The sequence below is a fragment of the Triticum aestivum genome, chromosome 1A (genome assembly GCF_018294505.1).
Source record: "Triticum aestivum cultivar Chinese Spring chromosome 1A, IWGSC CS RefSeq v2.1, whole genome shotgun sequence".
Taxonomy (NCBI): domain Eukaryota; kingdom Viridiplantae; phylum Streptophyta; class Magnoliopsida; order Poales; family Poaceae; genus Triticum; species Triticum aestivum.
The window spans coordinates 463700773-463719414 of NC_057794.1; the positions used below are offsets into that span (position 1 = coordinate 463700773).

Below are 18642 nucleotides of genomic sequence, written 5' to 3' on the forward strand. Positions count from 1 at the left end.
GGGCTGTTTATCTCCTTTACAGCCTGGCGCAGCTCCTGCGATGAAATCGCTAGAATGAATACTTAACTATGGGAATACGAAATGGATGGGCGATAAAAAGTCTCCGCTTACCCAGCTCGGAGGATTGTACATAGAAAATCCGCCCTGCGGGTTGACACGAAGGAATTCCTCCTCTTCTCCCTTGTACAAAGTGGATAAGATCTTTATTAGATCAGCAGCCGATCCCGGCCCTTTGCGGCCGTGGCGGGTGGCGTCATCCTCCCCGTTGAAATCCCACATGGGGTGGCCTCTATACTGAAGCGGCTGCACCCCCCGCATGATGCATGTGGCCATGACCTCGATCATGGTCAATCCGGATCGAGCTAAAAAACTTATCCGGCTCATCAGGTAAAGAATGTCCCTGTCATCTTCCTCCAGGGAGCTCCGTGGACGCCAGCTCCGGCGCTTCTTCAAAGGGGCGTTGTCGAACTCAGGAAGGCCGATCCGAATAGGATCCAGGAGGGGGACGTCTTCTATATAAAACCATTCTGAAGGCCAGTCTTCGGACGTCTTCTTTGGGGTCCCAGACAGGTATCTGGTCCTGGCAATACGCCACACTTCGGCTCCCCCCACTTGATATATTGACCCCTTCTGAGAACGGGGCACAAGGCAGAACAACTTCTTCCACAGAGCAAAATGAGCCTCACAGCCCAAAAACAACTCGCAAAGGGCTACGAATCCCGCGATATGCAGCACGGAAGCAGGCGTAAGGTTGTGCAACTGGAGGCCATAGAACTCCAGGAGCCCCCGGAGAAACAGATGAATTGGGAATCCGAGCCCTCTTACCAAATAAGGGACAAGGCATACCCTCTCTCCCTTGGAGGGATTGGGAAGGCTCTCCGCTTGCTCTCCGCCATTATAGGTGGCAAGCCCGGCTCGAACCGGGACCAGGTACGCTGGGGGAAGAAATCCCTTGGACTGAAGCATCACTAATTTGCTGTGCGGGACGGAACATCTCTCCCAATCTCCAGGCTTGGAGCTAGGGGTGCGAGAGGAGGAGCTGCGTCGACCGGCCATGATGGAATGGATCTCTGTCGGGTGCGCTCCGACGAAGGCTCGCCAAGGGAGGATGGTGTGATTTGGATCTGAATCCTCGTCTTTTTAAATAGGCGGCTCATTCACACAGCTAGGGGGTAAATGTGGAAACACCCTGGCTCTTCACATTCGCTCGACACGTGGAAAGTGGCCATTATTGGGCGTAGAAGCCAAGGAGTACAACATTCACAAGAAACCGGACATTATTTCGACAGGTACACAGAATTTGGAGAGGAACCCGCCTTGCAATGCCGAAGACAATACTGCGCGCCGGACTCATCGTCATTGAAGCCTGGTTCGGGGGCTACTGAGGGAGTCCTGGATTAGGGGGTCTCCGGACAGCCGGACTATATCCTTTGGCCGGACTGTTGGACTATGAAGATACAAGATTGAAGACTTCGTCTCGTGTCCGGATGGGACTCTACTTGGCGTGGAAGGCAAGCTAGGCAATACGTATATGGATATCTCCTCCTTTGTAACCGACCTTGTGTAACCCTAACCCTCTCCGGTGTCTATATAAACCGAAGGGTTTTTAGTCCATAGGACAACAATCACAATATACAATCATACCATAGGCTAGCTTCTAGGGTTTAGCCTCTCTGATCTCGTGGTAGATCTACTCTTGTACTACTCATATCATCAATATTAATCAAGTAGGACATAGGGTTTTACCTCCATCAAGAGGGCCCGAACCTAGGTAAAACATCGTGTCCCCTGCCTCCTGTTACCATCCGGCCTAGACGCACAGTTCGGGACCCCCTACCCGAGATCCGCCGGTTTTGACACCGACAAGAACTTTGGAGTGATTCTTCATCGAACCTTGAGGGATGGTTATATGATCCAATTATATTAGCATTGTTGAGAGACTGCACTAGCGAAAGTACGGACTCTAGGCCTCATTTTCAAGCATTGCAATACCATTTGTGCTCACTTTGGGTACTTGCTACCTTGTTGTTTTTATTGTTCCTATTACAAAAATCAATATCTACTGTCATTACTACACTTGTATCACCATCTCTTCGCCGAACTAGCGCACCTATACAATTTACCATTGTATTTGGTGTGTTGGGGACACAAGAGACTCTTTGTTATTTGGTTGCAGGGTTGTTTGAGAGAGACCATCTTCATCCTATGCCTCCCATGGATTGATAAACCTTAGGCCATCCACTTGAGGGAAATTTGCTACTAACCTACAAAACTCTGCACTTGGAGGCCCAATACGAGTCTACAAGAACAAACTGTGTAGTAGACATCAGGTATCATTAGCATGTTGTAACATATTAAATCCGTTATTCTCTCCATCCCCCCAAAACCCCTTTCACTATATCATTATCTCTAGCATTTTTCAAAATCACAGCTAGGGCATTAGCAGCTATGTCAAACAACATGGGTGACATAGCATCCCCCTAACGCATACCTTTGAAAGTTTTAAAGTAAGGTCCAATTATATCATTGACTCTCACACCCACGTGTCCCCCTCTCATGGTTTTCATAACCCAGTCACACCACTTGTCAGGGAAGCCTTTTAGTTGTAGCATTTTCATAACAAAAGGCCATTTTATTTTGTCGTATGCCTTTTGAAAATCTACCTTAAAGATCAAGGCATCTTGTTCATGGGTATGAATAGTGTTCAATGCTTCATGCAAGATCACAACCCCCTCCATTATGTATCTCCCTTTGACAAAGGCAGTCTGAGTTGGGGAGATCACTCGAGAGGAACACTCATTCAGCCTATTCATAAGTAGTTTAGTAATAATTTTGAAGCTAACATTCAGGAACATATTGGTCTAAATTTTTGGATTTGTTTAGCATCAACAGTTTTGGGGACTAATGTAATAATCCCATAATTCAATCTATTGATGTCTAGCTTTCCAGTGGCAAAATCCTCTACCAAGTTCTTTAGATCCCACTTGACCAAATCCCAGAAAACCTGATAAAAATCAGCAGGGAAGCCATCAGGTCCTAGACTCTTGTTTCTTTTCATCCCAAAAACCACATCTTTGATTGCTGAGAGGGTAAAAGGTCTAATAAGCTTATCAGCTTCATCATCTGATTTTTTTAGGTTTGGGTCATCAAGGAGACATTAGAGATATCAGGGTGACCAAACATTTTTTTTTGTAAAAATCAGTGTTGTAAGTTAACAAACCCCCCTCGATAACCCCTTCCTCCTGTTCTAGTGAAGTGATTCTATTTTTTCCTCCTACCATTTACTCTAGCATGGTAGTATATGGTATTCCCATCACCATCAGTGATCTCTTTATCTTTATATCTCTGTAGCCATTTTATTTCTTCTTGTTTAAGCAGTCTCTCCAATTGTCTTCTCAAGTCAATTTGTTCTTGTCCATCAAAAGCACACAACCCCAGGCTTTCAGCCCTCCTATCAATGTTGTCCAGTCTTTCCAAAAAAATTACTTTAATTTTTTATACCAAGCATCTACTTTTTTGTTCCAACCCTTAATTTTCTTTCTCAGAATCCTAAACCGAGCTTGCCATCTTTCAAAAGTATCATCTCTGAATCGCTCTCTCAAATTCCATTGGTTTCCATATCTAAAGATAGGTCCACTATTAACATTCTCTCCAGTATCTATAAACAAGGTGCACTCGGTCCCCCCCTTGTATCAAGGTTGTGTGGCGTCTCGACTATTAACACCGTGATCTCATGAAATACAATCTCCTTTCCCCTGAAGAAAAAAAACTGTGAACAAAAAGGTAGCCAGCAATGCACTGCCAGTACGCAGGCGCAACCGAAGTCCTACTTGACAACATTACAATATTCTATCCATCCAGCGAGCAAACACATCTCAGTTGTTCGCTGCTGTCACGGAGAATCCTTTGCAGTATCACAGTCCCGGTAGTCTCCATTCTCTTTTCTTATGCCTTTCTCGTTTGTGGGTGGTTGTCCGTACCTGCCGATCAAACCTGTAGATAGAGCAGAAAAAATATTAGAAGCGAGGAATGATAATCGGGGCACCAAAAAGGTTCACATCAGGTGGGCAAGCTGTCCGTTCGAGTATTCTTCCCGCAACAAAAAGAGTACCACCGCCACGTACGAGCGCAGATCGGCCAATCACAGAAGCCTTCTGCGCCTCCGTATCCCGCACACAACACAACAGCGCGCCCGCCCCGCATCTCCCACTTCGCTCCCGGCCACGCGGGCCACCCAGACTCCAAACCCCACACGTCAGTGACAGCGGCCGCAGATCACACCCGCCCTCCCTACCCGCCGCCCGGGCCAGCAACCGCCTCCCCCTCGCCGTGCCCGGGACCCCCCCCCCCCCCCCGCACCGCCGTGAGGTTTATACCAGAGTTTGCGAGTCAACTCGCGCCACCGCCACCGCCACCACGCGCGCGGAGACCTCTCCCCCCCAGGGCGTCGCCGACGTGGCGTGGCCTCCGCGCGGTTCCGCTCCGGCGAGGCGGGCCGATTTGGCGGGCCAAGGGATGGGAGATCTGGCGGCGGGCAGGAGATGGTGAGCGCCAGCACTAGCCGGGGCGGCTCGGGTCGCGCCGCTCAGAGGGGCGGCGGCGGAGGCGGCGCCCTGCCCGGGAGCCCGCGGGTGTCCGCGGCGGCGCAGCGCAGGTGGTGGGGGGCCTCGGGCCCGTCGCTGGAGCGGGTCGCCCTCGCCTTCTGCGTCGCCTCCGTGGCGCTCGCGCTCTCCTGCGCGCTCTACCTCTACGTGCTCCGCTACCTCGGGCGGGGGCAGGCCGTGGCCGGGTTCGTCGGGGAGGACCTCGGGGCGTGCGACGTGTTCGACGGCAACTGGGTCCCCGACGCGGCCTACCCGCTCTACAACAGCTCCGACTGCCCCTTCGCGGAGAAGGGGTTCAACTGCCTGGCCAACGGCAGGGAGGACACCGGCTACCTCAAATGGCGGTGGAGGCCGCGCCGCTGCGACGTGCCGAGGTTCACCGCCGGCGCCGCGCTCGAGCGGCTCAGGGGGAAGCGTGTCGTCTTCGTCGGGGATTCCATGAGCCGCACGCAGTGGGAGTCCTTCATCTGCATGCTCATGCCCGGGGTGGAGGATCCCAAGACCGTCTACGAGGTGAATGGGAACGAGATCAGCAAGACCATACGGTTCCTGGGTGTGAGGTTTGCGTCCTTCGACCTCACCGTGGAATTCTTCCGGTCCGTGTTCCTTGTCGAGCAGCGCCCTGCGCCCAGGCATGCGCCCAAGAGGGTCAAATCGACTCTGAGGCTGGACAAGATGGATAATATCAGTCGGAAATGGGTGAATGCCGATGTTCTGATTTTCAACACCGGGCACTGGTGGACTCCCACCAAATTGTTTAATACGTAAGTTTTCTTGCTCTGTTTTGCTATGCTCGTTTAGTTCTAACCATGATAAATGTGTGTTTTCAGTACTGTAAGTATCTTGTTCGTCTTTCTCATATTTCATTAGAATCATATTTAATGTGTGTGTGTGTGTGTGTGTGTGTGTGTGTAATTAGTTGAATTGGGCACAAAAAACAGTATGAATAGGTAATACAAACTCCATTTCGATGATGTTACCTACTTTAAGTATTTGTAAGCTCCCAAGGATCCATTTGGCATCACTGTGGATTACGAATTTGGTTAAGTTGGTTTTAGGTAACTGGGTGTTTGGCTACCTGTTTTTTTCCCTGTCAAGTTGCAAACAAATATGTATCTGCATTCCTGAACATATGAGATGAAATTTGAGACGAAAAACATTTAATTCACTTCTACTTAGCAGATTAATAGGATTTTGTACTATTTCATCAACTTAAAAAATAAGTACAGCGAGCACAACACAACAACCGCAAGCTTGAGCCTAACTCAACTTCTTGTTTCTATGCACCTCAAATCAAATGTATACATGGAAATGAGAGGAAAATATCAATTATACTCATATCCTATTCTAACAGTGAGATGCCAATTATTTCCATATTCTAGCAATGCCATGATTCTGAAATCATGGAAACGAGAGGAAAATAGCAATGCCATGGTTATACTCATATTCTATTCTAACAGTGAGATGCTGCTTAGGTGCGAATATGCACAGCAAATTTGACACTGGGATGAGATGACTTGTGTGAATAAGTCAGAGGGGAACATAATGTGTTAGTGGAAGAACCAATCAAGAAATAATAGGACAGGGAAAAATTTACGATTAGCCGTCCCATCATGCATTTCACATTACCCTTCCCAGTCGATCTACCTCATAAAGTTCCTCCCACAAACCTTAGCGCTAGTTCCATCAGTTGTGATCCATCCCCTCACCCTTCTTCAGTTCCCAACATTTTTACCTTATTGTCCTTCACTAGCTTCTTTTATGCCAAGCTGAGCATAAATCTGCGAAACAGTGTGCCCCTAGCCTATCTTCCTGCTCATCACAGGCACGGGCGTGACATTGGTTAAGCAGGGGCTAATGGTAATGACATTGCTAATTGACAATATGAACAGGTGATGACTTAGCAGATGCTGTTTGCTGGATGTTATGTGTCTTCCATTCGGCATACTTTTCTTTTTCAAGTTAGTAGTTAGCTAGTCTCTGGTAATAGTGGGTACATTACATAGTTTTTGTGATATTTGGCCAAAACCAGTACACAATTATCCAAGTTAGTATTTCCTTGTTCTTATATCAACTCATTGACTACTAGCACAACCCTTCCCCCCCTCTAAATCATATTCATCATTATCTACATATGTGAATTAACTCAAACTTAAGAGTATCCTAGTCTGATCAATGTCCGAGCTTGATCTGACTTGTTCTTCCCAACAGGGGTTGCTATTTTCAGGCTGGACGTGCTCTCAAACTAGGTACAACCATTGATGCTGCTTTCAGGATGGCACTGCAGACTTGGGCTTCTTGGGTGGAAAAAAGAGTTGATCTAAACCGAACACATGTGTTCTTCCGCACATATGAGCCATCTCATTGGAGGTGTGTTTTATTATAAATACACAGAGAGAGTTCTTCTCTTGCGTACAGCCTACTTTACTTTATGTTTCATCAGTATAATTTATTTTGTTTTAGTATACTGTGCAGGCAGTTTAATCATAAGAAACTTTGTGAAAAATATTTTTGATTTATTTTTGTAATTGTTAGAAAAGGATACAGATCATTTTGGTGGAGTATATGATAGTGAACGGGAATATCTATATAAAATTTAGGTGTTGACGATCTGTATCTGCATCCAAACACCACCAAAATATCTAAATATGACACCCATCTAAACTAAAATCCTATTAGTTGATATTATCTAACTTGAATAGTAGGGAGGTAGATAATTGCACCTATTTAATTAGTATGGTATGAAATATTTGGCTGATATCTCTGTCAATTTAACCAAAACATGCATTTCATATGTCATCTGTCCAAATTCGAATTTACACTCTGTTATACAATGTCGATCAGACATGGCTCTTTGAGCTCCACCGAGGCATATATAGCAATTTGATTTCCCGAATCCCAACTCTGTGTACAAGGAATAGCCTTTTTCTTCTTTTATTTAATGTTTGAGGGAACATGTAAGGTTAGCAATGGATATTAAGCTACAGCTGTCCCTGATTCAAAATTATTTCATACACTTCATTATATCAATTGCAGGAACTCGTTGTTCTGGTAGTATGTTTTATTCTGGAACAAAGGATGGACATCACATGTCTGCACAGTTTCACTGAGAGTCTTGTGTTTGTATATTCCTTAAGGTTCCAGGATCAAATTGTGTTTCTATTGCATTGGTTACACCACCAATTCATTTGAAGTAGTTGAATGATGTTTGCAGAATATTAACTTACATTTCTCCTGTTCTCACAATTCTTTCCTTGCTCTGGTGTATCTTTTCTCTAAGAACTAACAAAAACTTATCCCATGTTACAGTGATTTGAACCAGACGATATGTGAAGTAACAGAAAAGCCTTCACCTGAGGCCAAAGGAAATGACAAGAGTGAACTTGGGGATATACTTGGTGATGTTGTGGCGAATATGAATGTTCCTATTACTGTGCTAAATGTAACTTTGATGGGAGCCTTCAGAACAGATGCTCATGTTGGCGCTTGGAGTTATCCTCCCACTATACTTGATTGCAGTCACTGGTGTCTCCCTGGAGTTCCAGATGCTTGGAATGAACTAGTATTTTCATACCTTTTTACAAATGGTGAGTTCACATTTATGCTGTGTATCTTCATTTTTCTGACTACTAGAAGCAAAATGGTGTGTATCGCTAGAGAGAGAAAAATCCATATCACAAGTTGCTCTCTCATAATGACAGTGTTCAGTTTAACCCTTTTCCATCCACTGCATCTGCAATGATATAAAATTTCCGTGACTTCATATGCAATGAATAAACATTTGTCAACTATACACAACCACAATGGGTCACATGACCCGAGAATTCACACTTATACTCAAAGCATATGGTGTAGAATGTTGTAGTTAACCCCATGATAACCTAGTGAAGTCAAATGACAAAGTGACTCTTATCGACTGTATCTTTGGTAGTGCTTCAGAAAATTTACTCCAAGAGTATAAAGCTTGATCATTAAATTGTACCGATGCAGTTGAACGTGTTCATTGTTATTGGATGATGAGCTGACCTTTCTTCATGTCTGAAATCCACAGGTTGGCGAAAGATGGCAGGGTGACTGACTCATTTTTCTTCTTTTGCCCCATACGTACATTCCCCCCATCTTCGGTTTTGTCAGCTATAGAAGAGCAACAGATGCCCTGGAAATAGCTGAGTATGATAGGTGGTTTAACTGGACCCCTCTGCATTCTTTTCTCTCTTGTACAAGGTGATGCATTCATTCCGAGGTGTAGATTTTGTATCGGTCCTTCAGATTGTCGATGAAAAGAAAGCATCACATTTTGTGTATGCTTCTTTCAATTCAATTTATACGTTGTGAAAACACGTGCTTCAGTCTGTATGTACTAACAGTTCACATCACACATTGTATAAATATATATATGTTCTTTGTCACGATGAGCGCAAAAAGTTTGCATTGATGTATTGCCTACGTATGTTTTTTCCCACTGACATGTACATAATTAAATTCTGGACACGGTATAATGATCAGTTGGTGCCCAGGGATATGATCTGCTCCAAACTACCAAGTTAAATTTCTGGGTATGGGATTCAGTTGATGTGCGGGAATATGTCAAACATGTTGATATATTTTTGTATGAACTTGGGCAAACTTAACTAAAATAATTTGGAACAGAGGTTGGGAAACATTTTCACTGCCATTAGCTTTCATTGTCGTGAAAAAAATATTCCGTGTTCTTAGTAAGAGAATTTACATGCACAGACAACTTATTAGCTAAACCAACCCAAAAGAATTGTTGACCACCTCCAAGGCTCAGAGCCGCAGCCAGGAGGACGGCAACAGAGGAGGGTTTGTGTTTGTGTGGGGAAGGCCCCAAGCATAGCTACCTATACAAGCTGCTGCTATGCAGGTACGGTGCTATACATATCATGAAGCTTTTCTTCTGTATAAATATCTCGGGCTATCTACACAGCTCACGAGCTCGACGACAAGCTCACCGTCGCAGGCGTCGCCGGCGCGGGGTTGCTCTTCGACTGGTTCTTGGCCTCGCCCCAGTGCCACAGCATGCTCTCCCAGAAGCAGAACTTCTCGAAGCAGGTCTTGAGCCTCGGGTCGGTGATGTTCCGCCGCCAGTGCCCGTCCTCCAGGTTCGCCTTCTCCGCCTGCCGCCGGTCCCACTCCAGCCCTGCCTTCTGCCTCGTCCTCAGAAGGCAGTAGGACTGGAGCCTCCGGGGCATCTTGTCGTGCGTCTTCCACCACCGGCTGTGCGCGACGTCGCTTGCGAACTCGCGCATCATGAAGTTGTTCCAGTTGCAGTCGTAGTCCCTGAAGCACAGCCATGGCTTCAGGCCCAGGTAGTGGAGCACGTAGAGGCCCGGCGGGTCGGCGCCGAACAGCTGGGTCTTCTTCGCCTTGGCCTCCTCGCTGTCGCCCTCCCAGAAGTGCTTCAGGAAGTTCATGTGCTTGGGGATGCGGTGCCACCATGTGAATATCTCGTTCAGGTACCCCTGGTCGCCCCCGTTGTACGACGTGATCTCGTTGATGTGCTCCATCAGCAGCTGGAACGTGCAGTTGGAGGGCTCGATCACCATGACGCCGGAGTTGAAGAGAGTCGCGTTGTTGCCCGTCGCGGTGATCTCTGGCATCGCGAACAGGAAGTCCACGTTCCTCAGGATGAGCAGGTCAGCATCTATGAATATGATCTTGTCGTAGTCGGTCAGCTGCCATAACCTGAACTTGCTGTAGTTCCACTCGTTGTAGGCGTCTCGCTCGGCTTTTGGGTTCCTGATCCTTTCAATTATCCTGACCTTCCAGCCTGCGGCTTCCAAGCCTCTCCGGTGGTGATCGCTTATGGTGTTATCAACTAGGATGACCAAGTCTCTTGTTGATCCTGCTTGCCTGATGCTCTGAGCTGCTGTGATGGCACCACATACATATTCACTTGCTGAATGCAGTATCGTGGCATATGCTTCTCTTCTTCGGTCGACTGAGAAAAGTCTTGCTGCACCGGTAAGAATAGATGTTATCTACTGAATTCTAATCTTATGCTGAAAACAAGTAAAATCTAACAGGGCCCATTCAACTGAATTTTAATCTTATTCGGGGAAGCAGTAAAATCTAACAAGCCCCATTCTATATAAATTCCTACGGAATAGACCTTAGTACAAGTATAAAAAAAAATCAATGTGTTGAACTTCTCTGACAGAATTAGATGCTATTTTTGCTGAAAATAGTTGTACTGGGTATCATTTTTTTAGAGCATGATGTGCATATTTTAATCGGTTTTAAAGAAGAACATGTGCACGGAAATGAGAAACGTAGACTAAACGTTGACTAAAAAGCAACAAACCTTTTGCTTTAAGTGGAATAGCAAGCTCGCATGATCCAACAGGAAGCCTAAGCTTTTCCCTTACTGCTTTCAAATCAGGCCTATACAACCAGGCATTGCCTTCATGTTTCACAAGGTTCTTGCAGGGGAAGAGGTTGGGGATGGGGAAGCAGTCCGTCACAAAGAGCACATGGACCTTCCGGTTGCCTCTTGAAGAGGTCACGGCCAGTTTCGCCGCTGAGAGCTGCAAATGGAGCCTTGCAACATCTCTCGACCAACCCGCCACCCTTGTACAGGGAAGTTTCACAGCAACAACATCAAACCATGCGCCTCTTCGGACATTAGGCTCTGGAAATGATGGGCAGGAAGGTATCTCAGATTCTTCCTCCTCATCTATCCATTCAGGATATAGTTTAGGCCAAGTAATGCTGTCCTTGGCATGCTCAAGTCTTACAATCGAAACATGGCTTTCGGGGAGTATGCGCGACCAAGAGCCATACTCGGTGCTGTTAAAATTCAGGAGTCCAATTTTGAGCTCTTGGTTACCAGCACTAAGATCTTCTATAGCTGTATATACATCGGCCCACTGAACATCAGCAGATGATACGTATCGCGGATCAGCACTTGTTTTGTCCCATATCCAGTCAACATCAACATACCTGCAAAGCATACATGAACTTCCATGAGATAATAGTTATAGTCTACATCAGTGGCGGGCAAAGAATTGAATTTTTCCTTATCTAAGCCCTGCATAGTAAAATTTCTTCATTGTTTTGCCTAGGGGGGGGCACGCCCCCCCTCAGACTTGTACTAAGCTCCGCCACTGGTCTACATCAACGTTTGTCATCTTTTAACGTGTCGCAAATAGTTTGCTGAGATTTGTTTGAATGATTTATACTCACCGAGAACTTGATTGTAGTTGGCGCTCGTACAGCGTCGGAGTCAGGAGGGTAAGAAATGTCGCAGAAACAATAGCTATAAGCAAGTAGCGCAAGGATTTGAACTTGCAACCGCAGTTCTTCTCAAGGACAAGAACTTCATAGTTCTCAACATCTTTGAAACTTTTGTTTTTGGTGGTCCTTCTCTTAGTTGTGTCATCACTGCATAAGGTAGTAATAAAATCAGTGAGTAACTGCTATCACAGAAAAATCTGTCACCAAAGAACTATGCTTGTCTAAAACAGGAAAAAAATATAGAAGAAAAATATCCCTTAGCTTGGAGTACCAACGAAAATAATTGATTAGTTCTTGTTTGACAAGACAGGTTATGATGTTACTAAGTATATGTCCTTTTCTTGCTTTTCACTTTGATTTCCAATCATAATCTTTTGACGAAAAGATTTTCGTCATAATCTTGGGCCGGTTAACTATGATTTGTAGGGCACAGGTGGCGAGCTCTCATACTCGTAGGGAAGCAGTTTTGCTTTAACTAAAAAGGTTAGAAGCACAAACGCAAGCTGCATCAGCGTCGCAAAATCTCTCATACAGTAGATGTCTGTAGAAACAACCGCAAGGATACAACAGCTACACCAGTAGAAAGCAACACTTTCAGGCTCCTGCTTTCTTCTTCAAGATAGACCAGCCAATGGTTTTATATACAGGTAGTGCTACCACATCATCCTTTAAGCTTTGCTACAAATCAAAATAAGTGGAATGCTGATAGGCCTTGGCCCCCTTTATGGGCCAAAAAATACACATAACTGTCCCATTGGAGGCGTCCAAAAGTGTGCCCTTTTTAAAGGGAGGAAAATGCAGCATATCCGATCGCTGGATGCGAAAGGGAGCCGCACCAAAAAATGTTTGCAGGTCCAAAGAAACTAGTGTCGCCGGCACCAAGGAAAACTCCAAAGTTTGTGTGTGCCGACTCGTATTTTGCGATCCTACGAACCTATCTTTCAGGGATCGAAAGCGTCGCCATAGTTTATTATTGCTGATCACATGGGTGACTCTGTACCTAACAACTGACAAATCTTTGATCGGATCAAATTCAGGGAAGCATGGCTGGCGGTTGCAAAGCACAACTTGGAACCTTCGTCCATGGGCCTTACACGCTAGTGCTCGTTTAAAAATGGAGTTCAGAGTTCAGACTGACAGGAGATGATCCAAGGATGCTGAAATCAGCGGCCGGCATCCCCCCTACACGCCGGCAGCAGTGGCAGGAGAAGCCATGAGCCGGGCTGAAAGGAAGCTGATGCGTCCATGGATGAATTCATGGAGCAGCCTCCAAGTCCACGGGGGTCAACAGCGGGTAACTAACTCCTAACCGGCATGAGAAGATCGCCCGTAATAACGCGAGATTACGAAGCGCGCAGCTAGCAACCACCACACCGCCGCCGGCCGGCAGCAGCAATAAAAGGGGAAGCGGCACGTCGCGGTCGGGTCCGCTGGGGTCGATCTAATGCAGCATGCGGTGGCGCCGTCGGCGGGCAGTCGAGGCGCGAGAGCAGCGCGGCCGTGGAACGAGAAAAGGGAAAGAGCTTTGGATTGTAATTATTAATTAAAACGGGGCGGGCGGGGTCGCGGGGAATCTTACGCGGCCGCGGCCGGTCGGTGGCGCTGCTCCATTGGGCCTGGGCTGGGCCCCGCTCGGTCCTTGCTCTTCTCCCGCCTCTCCCTCCTCTGCTCCGAGCGAGGAGGAGGATCACGCCGCCGCCGGTGCGCTGCTTCTCATCTGCAATCACAGCAAGGGCGATGTCATGTCAGACGCGCGGGCCACCGGCATGAAAGAACAAGAGGCAAAGGCGCGCAACAAAACGAAGGGAGAGAGAGAGTGGTAATGGCATCGATCAACACGCACACCATGGATGGGCGGAGGGGGAGAGGGAACCGAGAGGGCCGAGTGTAGCGAGGGTGGAAGCAAAAGTAAGAAACAAAATAAAAAAAAAGAATAAAATAGAAGGCAGAGCAGACCAGCAGAGGGCTGGGGTTGGAGACCCGATGCATGGAAACATGGCTCTGACACGACCCGGCCTAGAAAATCAGGGAAATAATAAACAAAACGATCTGCTGTTTTCTTCCTATTTTCTTTTCTTTTCTGCTCGAGAAGAGGAGAACAATCACCAGACCGCCGCTGATCATCAGCACGGAAGACGTAATCGCCACTAACCAAAACGAGGAAAAAAGAAAGGGAGGCGAATCAAGCAAATGCTGGCGCGAGCAACTCTCGAAAATGAGAACAGCAAATGACCGCCATGGCCAGCACCTACGAAGCTACTGCAGCGGAAGGTGCCTCCATGGATGAACCGAACGATAAGAGCCAAGAAGAACGCGGAGGAGTCGCCATGGATGACCCCAAGAGCAACTCCGCCGGAGTCTAGGGTCCAGAACCAAATGAAAGGAGCAAAGAAGGCAGGAAGAGCAAGGGAGGAGCCGCCATGGACGAGCAGTGGTACTGTACCCGCGACGCAGTTGGGCCGGCGAAGGGAAGGTGGGCGGCAAGAAACGGGCTGCTTGCTCGTCCCTCCTCCTCTCTCTCTCTCTCCACGCACTCACGCAAAAGAAGAGCTCGAGTCGAGTGGTGGTGAGTCGGAGGTCTCAGGAGGGGAGGAGGGGGACGAGGCAAAGCTCCTTTATATACATACACCATGGAATCGCGACTCTGTAATGTAGGCCGGGCAGCGGGGGAAGAGCGCGGTGACGCGGACGCGGATGCACAGTGGCGACGCGCAACCATGGCGACGGATCACTCGTTTCTTATTCCCAGTTAATTGTTGGGTGGACCGTGGACGTACCACGGCCGGCGGGTCAAGCACCCCAAATCTTCCAGGGGTACTGTGCGCGAGGAGATAGGAGGGGGTGCCTAATCAGTCGGCGAGCGCACGTCTTAACTTTGCCACCGAGATTTCACCGGGAGAGGGGGAAAAAGGTACCACTCCTCGTAACTTTTTATTTAAAAGCCGCGGGAAAATAGTAACCATCGCCACTCTGATTGTAACATCTTTTCACTTTGCCACGAACCTCCTTTTCTTTTTGAGAAACGCTATCACTCAACCGGCAGATGTTTTATGCGCGCGTCAACCTCCTCGATGGCCGTCGGATTTGATTTGGATCGAACGGTCCAGGATCAATACCTATCCTAGTATAGTTTTTGTAATTCGTCCCTTGTTTCAATTGGTTTGACCGAAACAAATGGTCTGTTGTAGACCACTCACAACCAGCAGCCAAGCTGAGCGCCCTTGTCTGTAGGTCGTTGTCGTCGAGCACCACCACCCTATAGCCCGTAGGTCATCGTCGTCGAGCGCCGCCGCCCTATAGGTCGTCGTCGTCGAGCGCCGCTGCCTGTACTTCGTCGTTGTCGAGCGCCACCACATGTAGGTCGTCGTCGTGAGCGCATCCATGCCGGATCTCCGCCGCCAAACGCCTCCTAGCAAGCGGATCGACGAGATCCGCCATGCCGGCGTGAGGCGCTATCAACCTCACCACCGTCCTGACACCACCAGCGCTAGTAGCAGCCACATCACCATGTCGTACGTCCAAGTCCACTCTAAGTTTCTGCAACAACAACAATGTCGTTGCGAAACGGCGACAACGAAAGACAACTGTGTTAGTGTGCGATGTGGGTGGAGATGTTGTTGCATTGTTTGCAACAAGAGTCTTGTTATAAAAAAATAGACACGGCGGGAGATGTGTTTGCAATTTTGGCAATAAGGGTCATGTTGCAGAAAATTACGCAAGAAGTTTTGCAACAGAGAACTTGTTGCGGGAAATTAGAGAAGAGAAGGTTTCACCACAAAAATATTATTGCAGAAAAATTAAAGAAGAGAAACCGACGACACGCATCACACAATCAAGCGCCTCGCGAGACGGCAAAAGATCCACCAGCCGACGCCCTTTTTTGGATTGACTTAAGTTAATTCTTAGCTAAAACAGAGGATCAGAGACCTAAAAAAGCAGAGAGGAGTTTGATTGATTGATTGATGGGATTTGGTACCAAAAAACCGACGAGCCAAAATTTGACAATGCGTGCGGGCGTTGGCCCCGCTGGATTTCCTGCCGAGTCAGGCATTGCCCATCAGATTTTTGGTGAAGTTTGTTAACGAAGAACGCCCATCTGCATCGCATCAAACAGCGGCTCTGAGTTATTATTTCATTGGAAATCAGTTTTCAGCTTGGCGTTCAGTAGTAACAGCGGAGAGACAGGGATATATCTGGCGGACTTGAATAAGCATCGAGATTCCCGCGGGACCCACGCATTTTTCCGGGAATTGACAAGCGATCCGACGGGCGCCGCGGCACGCCGCGGCTGTCAGACGCGAGATCACGGCATGCCGGAAATGCGAAATCACGGAGCGGTGGAGGGGGAAAGGGAGGCCGTCAGGTGCGCCACTGCGAGTTGATGAGGGCCCGCCATCACCCATCGCTGGCTGGCGGCCCTGCGGCGGCGTGGGCCTCTTTGCCAAAGCTTGTCGCCGGTGGGTGAATTTTCCGCTTCTCTCTCCTCCTCTGCGTGTCAGATGGTGTCAGAGGAACTGACGTGGCGCCGGTGTTCTTTTCTTCTTTTTACCGCCCGTGCCTTCCTTGAGCTGGGCCTGGCTTGGCTTTACTTTGGGGAGCAGTCTTAAAAAGAGAGACATTGTTACTCCCTCTGTTCACTTTTATAAGACCTTGAAGACATTTCAGACAATGTGCAAACCAGTTCATTTTGAGTTGTCTAAAACGACTTACAAAAATGAACGGAAGGAGTATTGTTATTATTGAGACGCAGGTGATCCGGGTTTAGATCGTTTCCTACGCAGACCCGTTTGAAAGATAGGGAAAATGCATAGAAATACTTCAACCGTTCTTTTTTTTATTTCACATATAAAATTTGTGTCAAGTCAAACTTTACATAGTTTGATCAAACTTATATTAAAGAATATCAACATCTACAATGCTAAATGTACATAATATGAAACTACATTCAATGATGAATCCAATGAAACTGATGCTATTTGCAACAAAGGAAATACTATCTTGTATATGTACCTTTGAAATTTCTTATGTAATTTGGGTATTCCATAGCAATTCGGGGGTACCCTGTAAACCTTCTTTCTGCACGTACAACTTTTGTGTTTACCCTCCATGACATTCAAACAACATTTTGGATGTTTTCTCGCGGTTTTGTTCCTGTAGGAATCTAGGGTACATCTCTCAATTCCTACGTTTTTCCAAGTCTTGCATTTGGTTTCCTGCGTTTCAAGCATGCCTTGCTCTTTTGAAGGAGTTATGTTTTCAGTGCTAGGTAGCATATACTTTGGCATACAATACAAAAATAATTTTAACAAAAGATGTCTTGACATGCTTGGTACACAAACAACGTTGGAAGAACCACCTAATGTGAAGCTGCACCCATGAGATCAGATCGCCATGGGGGAAAATTGGCCCATCCACATTGATGTTCATATGAAGTTATTAATGTTTTAGCTCTCAAACCAGATAAAACGTCTCTGATTTAGAATTTATCATCCTTCGCCTCTCACTGCAAATCGTATATCTTAATAACTTTCAAAAAATCATGGAAAATATTCAAATATGTGATAAACTTTCTGAAAATCTGGAAAAGCTTTGAAAAGAACTAGCCATTGGAATGATGTCATTAATTTCAGCCACTTCGGCTTATAAACTATCACTCGTGTCCTCTAGGGATGAATCTTTGCTGATATTTTTCGAATTGAAGATACATTTGTACAAAAAATGAAGACAATCTACTAGAACACACGCCTCAGTGACATATAGAAAAAGAACTTTTGGTTATATGAAAGGCATCACGAAGAGAACCAACGCCTCTCACTGACACACGCCTCTCATTGCAAATCTGAATTTCAAATTGACATCTTTTCTTGGATCGTAACCGTTTGCAAGTGCAACTCGAAGAGAACCAAGCATTGGTTGTTAAGACAGTGTGTGTATAAGGACTTGGATGCCACAACGAAGCAAAAGCTCATATCAAGCAAAAATTTACGCAAGGCACATCGACCTCGAGAAGCACTATTGTTTATGCCAGTTTTAGATTTGATGTATATTAATTTGCCCACCACAAATCCTCTAAAAGAACCCTGTACTTTTCTCTAAATCGAGCCCTATAAGTAGTCCTTTATTTTGTGAATAAGCCCTATAAGTAGTCCTGGAGATGAAAAAGATTAGAGGGCAAGACATGAGGGGCTTTACCCATCTCGGGGAACCTGAACTTGGGTACGCCAGGTATACATTGTGCTTGATCTTGTCAAAGTTATTCAACGAGTTCTCTCGTTGCGTACTCATCCCCTTATCATCGTCAACAATTGTTGATCATATTTTGTTTTCCACATTCTAGCTTGCAAACTCACACCATCACTGGGCAATTACTAGTAGCTAATGTGCTTAGTTTCTAAATCCAAGTTAATATTTTTATTTCCAGGTGTGGTTGCAGCCACAAGTAATTTCTGCTCCTCTCCACGCATTTTTTTGTGTGTGTGTAGTCTCGCCCCTCCACTCATAGACATGTAGGGCCAGGCAAGGCACACCTTGAATATATCCCCTCCCCAAATGTGGTGAATTTAAAGCCTCGACTTGCAATGAACCTCATCATGTCCACCTGATCTAGGCAGTCGACGATCCAACGGGCATGGTGCCGCGGACGGCAGCCCCATCACCCATCATCCACACCATCCGAGTGACATGCCGAGCCCCCCATACTAGATACGAACCCATTGATTAGATTCCTGTATTTGAATGCAATCATCTGGAGTTTGTAGTACGTCCGAGTAAATTGATTTGA

General features: G+C 46.6%; 2 protein-coding genes across 2 annotated transcripts; one reads left to right on the plus strand and one right to left on the minus strand.

Annotated features, from left to right (window-relative positions):
• The first annotated feature begins 4347 nt into the window (after positions 1 to 4347).
• On the plus strand, positions 4348 to 9013 carry LOC123056814 (protein trichome berefringence-like 7). Its single transcript, XM_044480079.1, has 4 exons — positions 4348 to 5368; positions 6816 to 6974; positions 7914 to 8191; positions 8656 to 9013. The coding sequence occupies exons 1-4, from the start codon at positions 4542 to 4544 to the stop codon at positions 8676 to 8678; spliced, it is 1287 nt and encodes a 428-aa protein (XP_044336014.1). The 5' UTR covers positions 4348 to 4541; the 3' UTR covers positions 8679 to 9013.
• A 276-nt stretch (positions 9014 to 9289) lies between these two features.
• LOC123056804 (UDP-glucuronate:xylan alpha-glucuronosyltransferase 1) lies at positions 9290 to 14552 on the minus strand. The gene is made up of 5 exons (XM_044480072.1): positions 14305 to 14552; positions 13441 to 13578; positions 11811 to 12008; positions 10930 to 11567; positions 9290 to 10581 (listed from the first exon to the last, which is right to left on the minus strand). The coding sequence occupies exons 2-5, from the start codon at positions 13470 to 13472 to the stop codon at positions 9554 to 9556; spliced, it is 1896 nt and encodes a 631-aa protein (XP_044336007.1). The 5' UTR covers positions 13473 to 13578; positions 14305 to 14552; the 3' UTR covers positions 9290 to 9553.
• Between the last annotated feature and the right edge of the window lie 4090 nt (positions 14553 to 18642).

Excerpts from the sequence above, each read along its gene's own strand:
- LOC123056814 (XM_044480079.1), top strand. The coding sequence starts at position 4,542 with ATGGTGAGCGCCAGCACTAGCCGGGGCGGCTCGGGTCGCGCCGCTCAG. Across the intron at positions 5,369-6,815 it reads CCCACCAAATTGTTTAATAC|GGGTTGCTATTTTCAGGCTG; the intron begins GTAAGTTTTCTT and ends TCTTCCCAACAG. Across the intron at positions 6,975-7,913 it reads TATGAGCCATCTCATTGGAG|TGATTTGAACCAGACGATAT; the intron begins GTGTGTTTTATT and ends CCCATGTTACAG.
- LOC123056804 (XM_044480072.1), bottom strand. The coding sequence starts at position 13,472 with ATGGAGCAGCGCCACCGACCGGCCGCGGCCGC. Across the intron at positions 11,568-11,810 it reads CAACTACAATCAAGTTCTCG|GTATGTTGATGTTGACTGGA; the intron begins GTGAGTATAAAT and ends TATGCTTTGCAG. Across the intron at positions 10,582-10,929 it reads TATTCCACTTAAAGCAAAAG|CAAGACTTTTCTCAGTCGAC; the intron begins GTTTGTTGCTTT and ends TTACCGGTGCAG.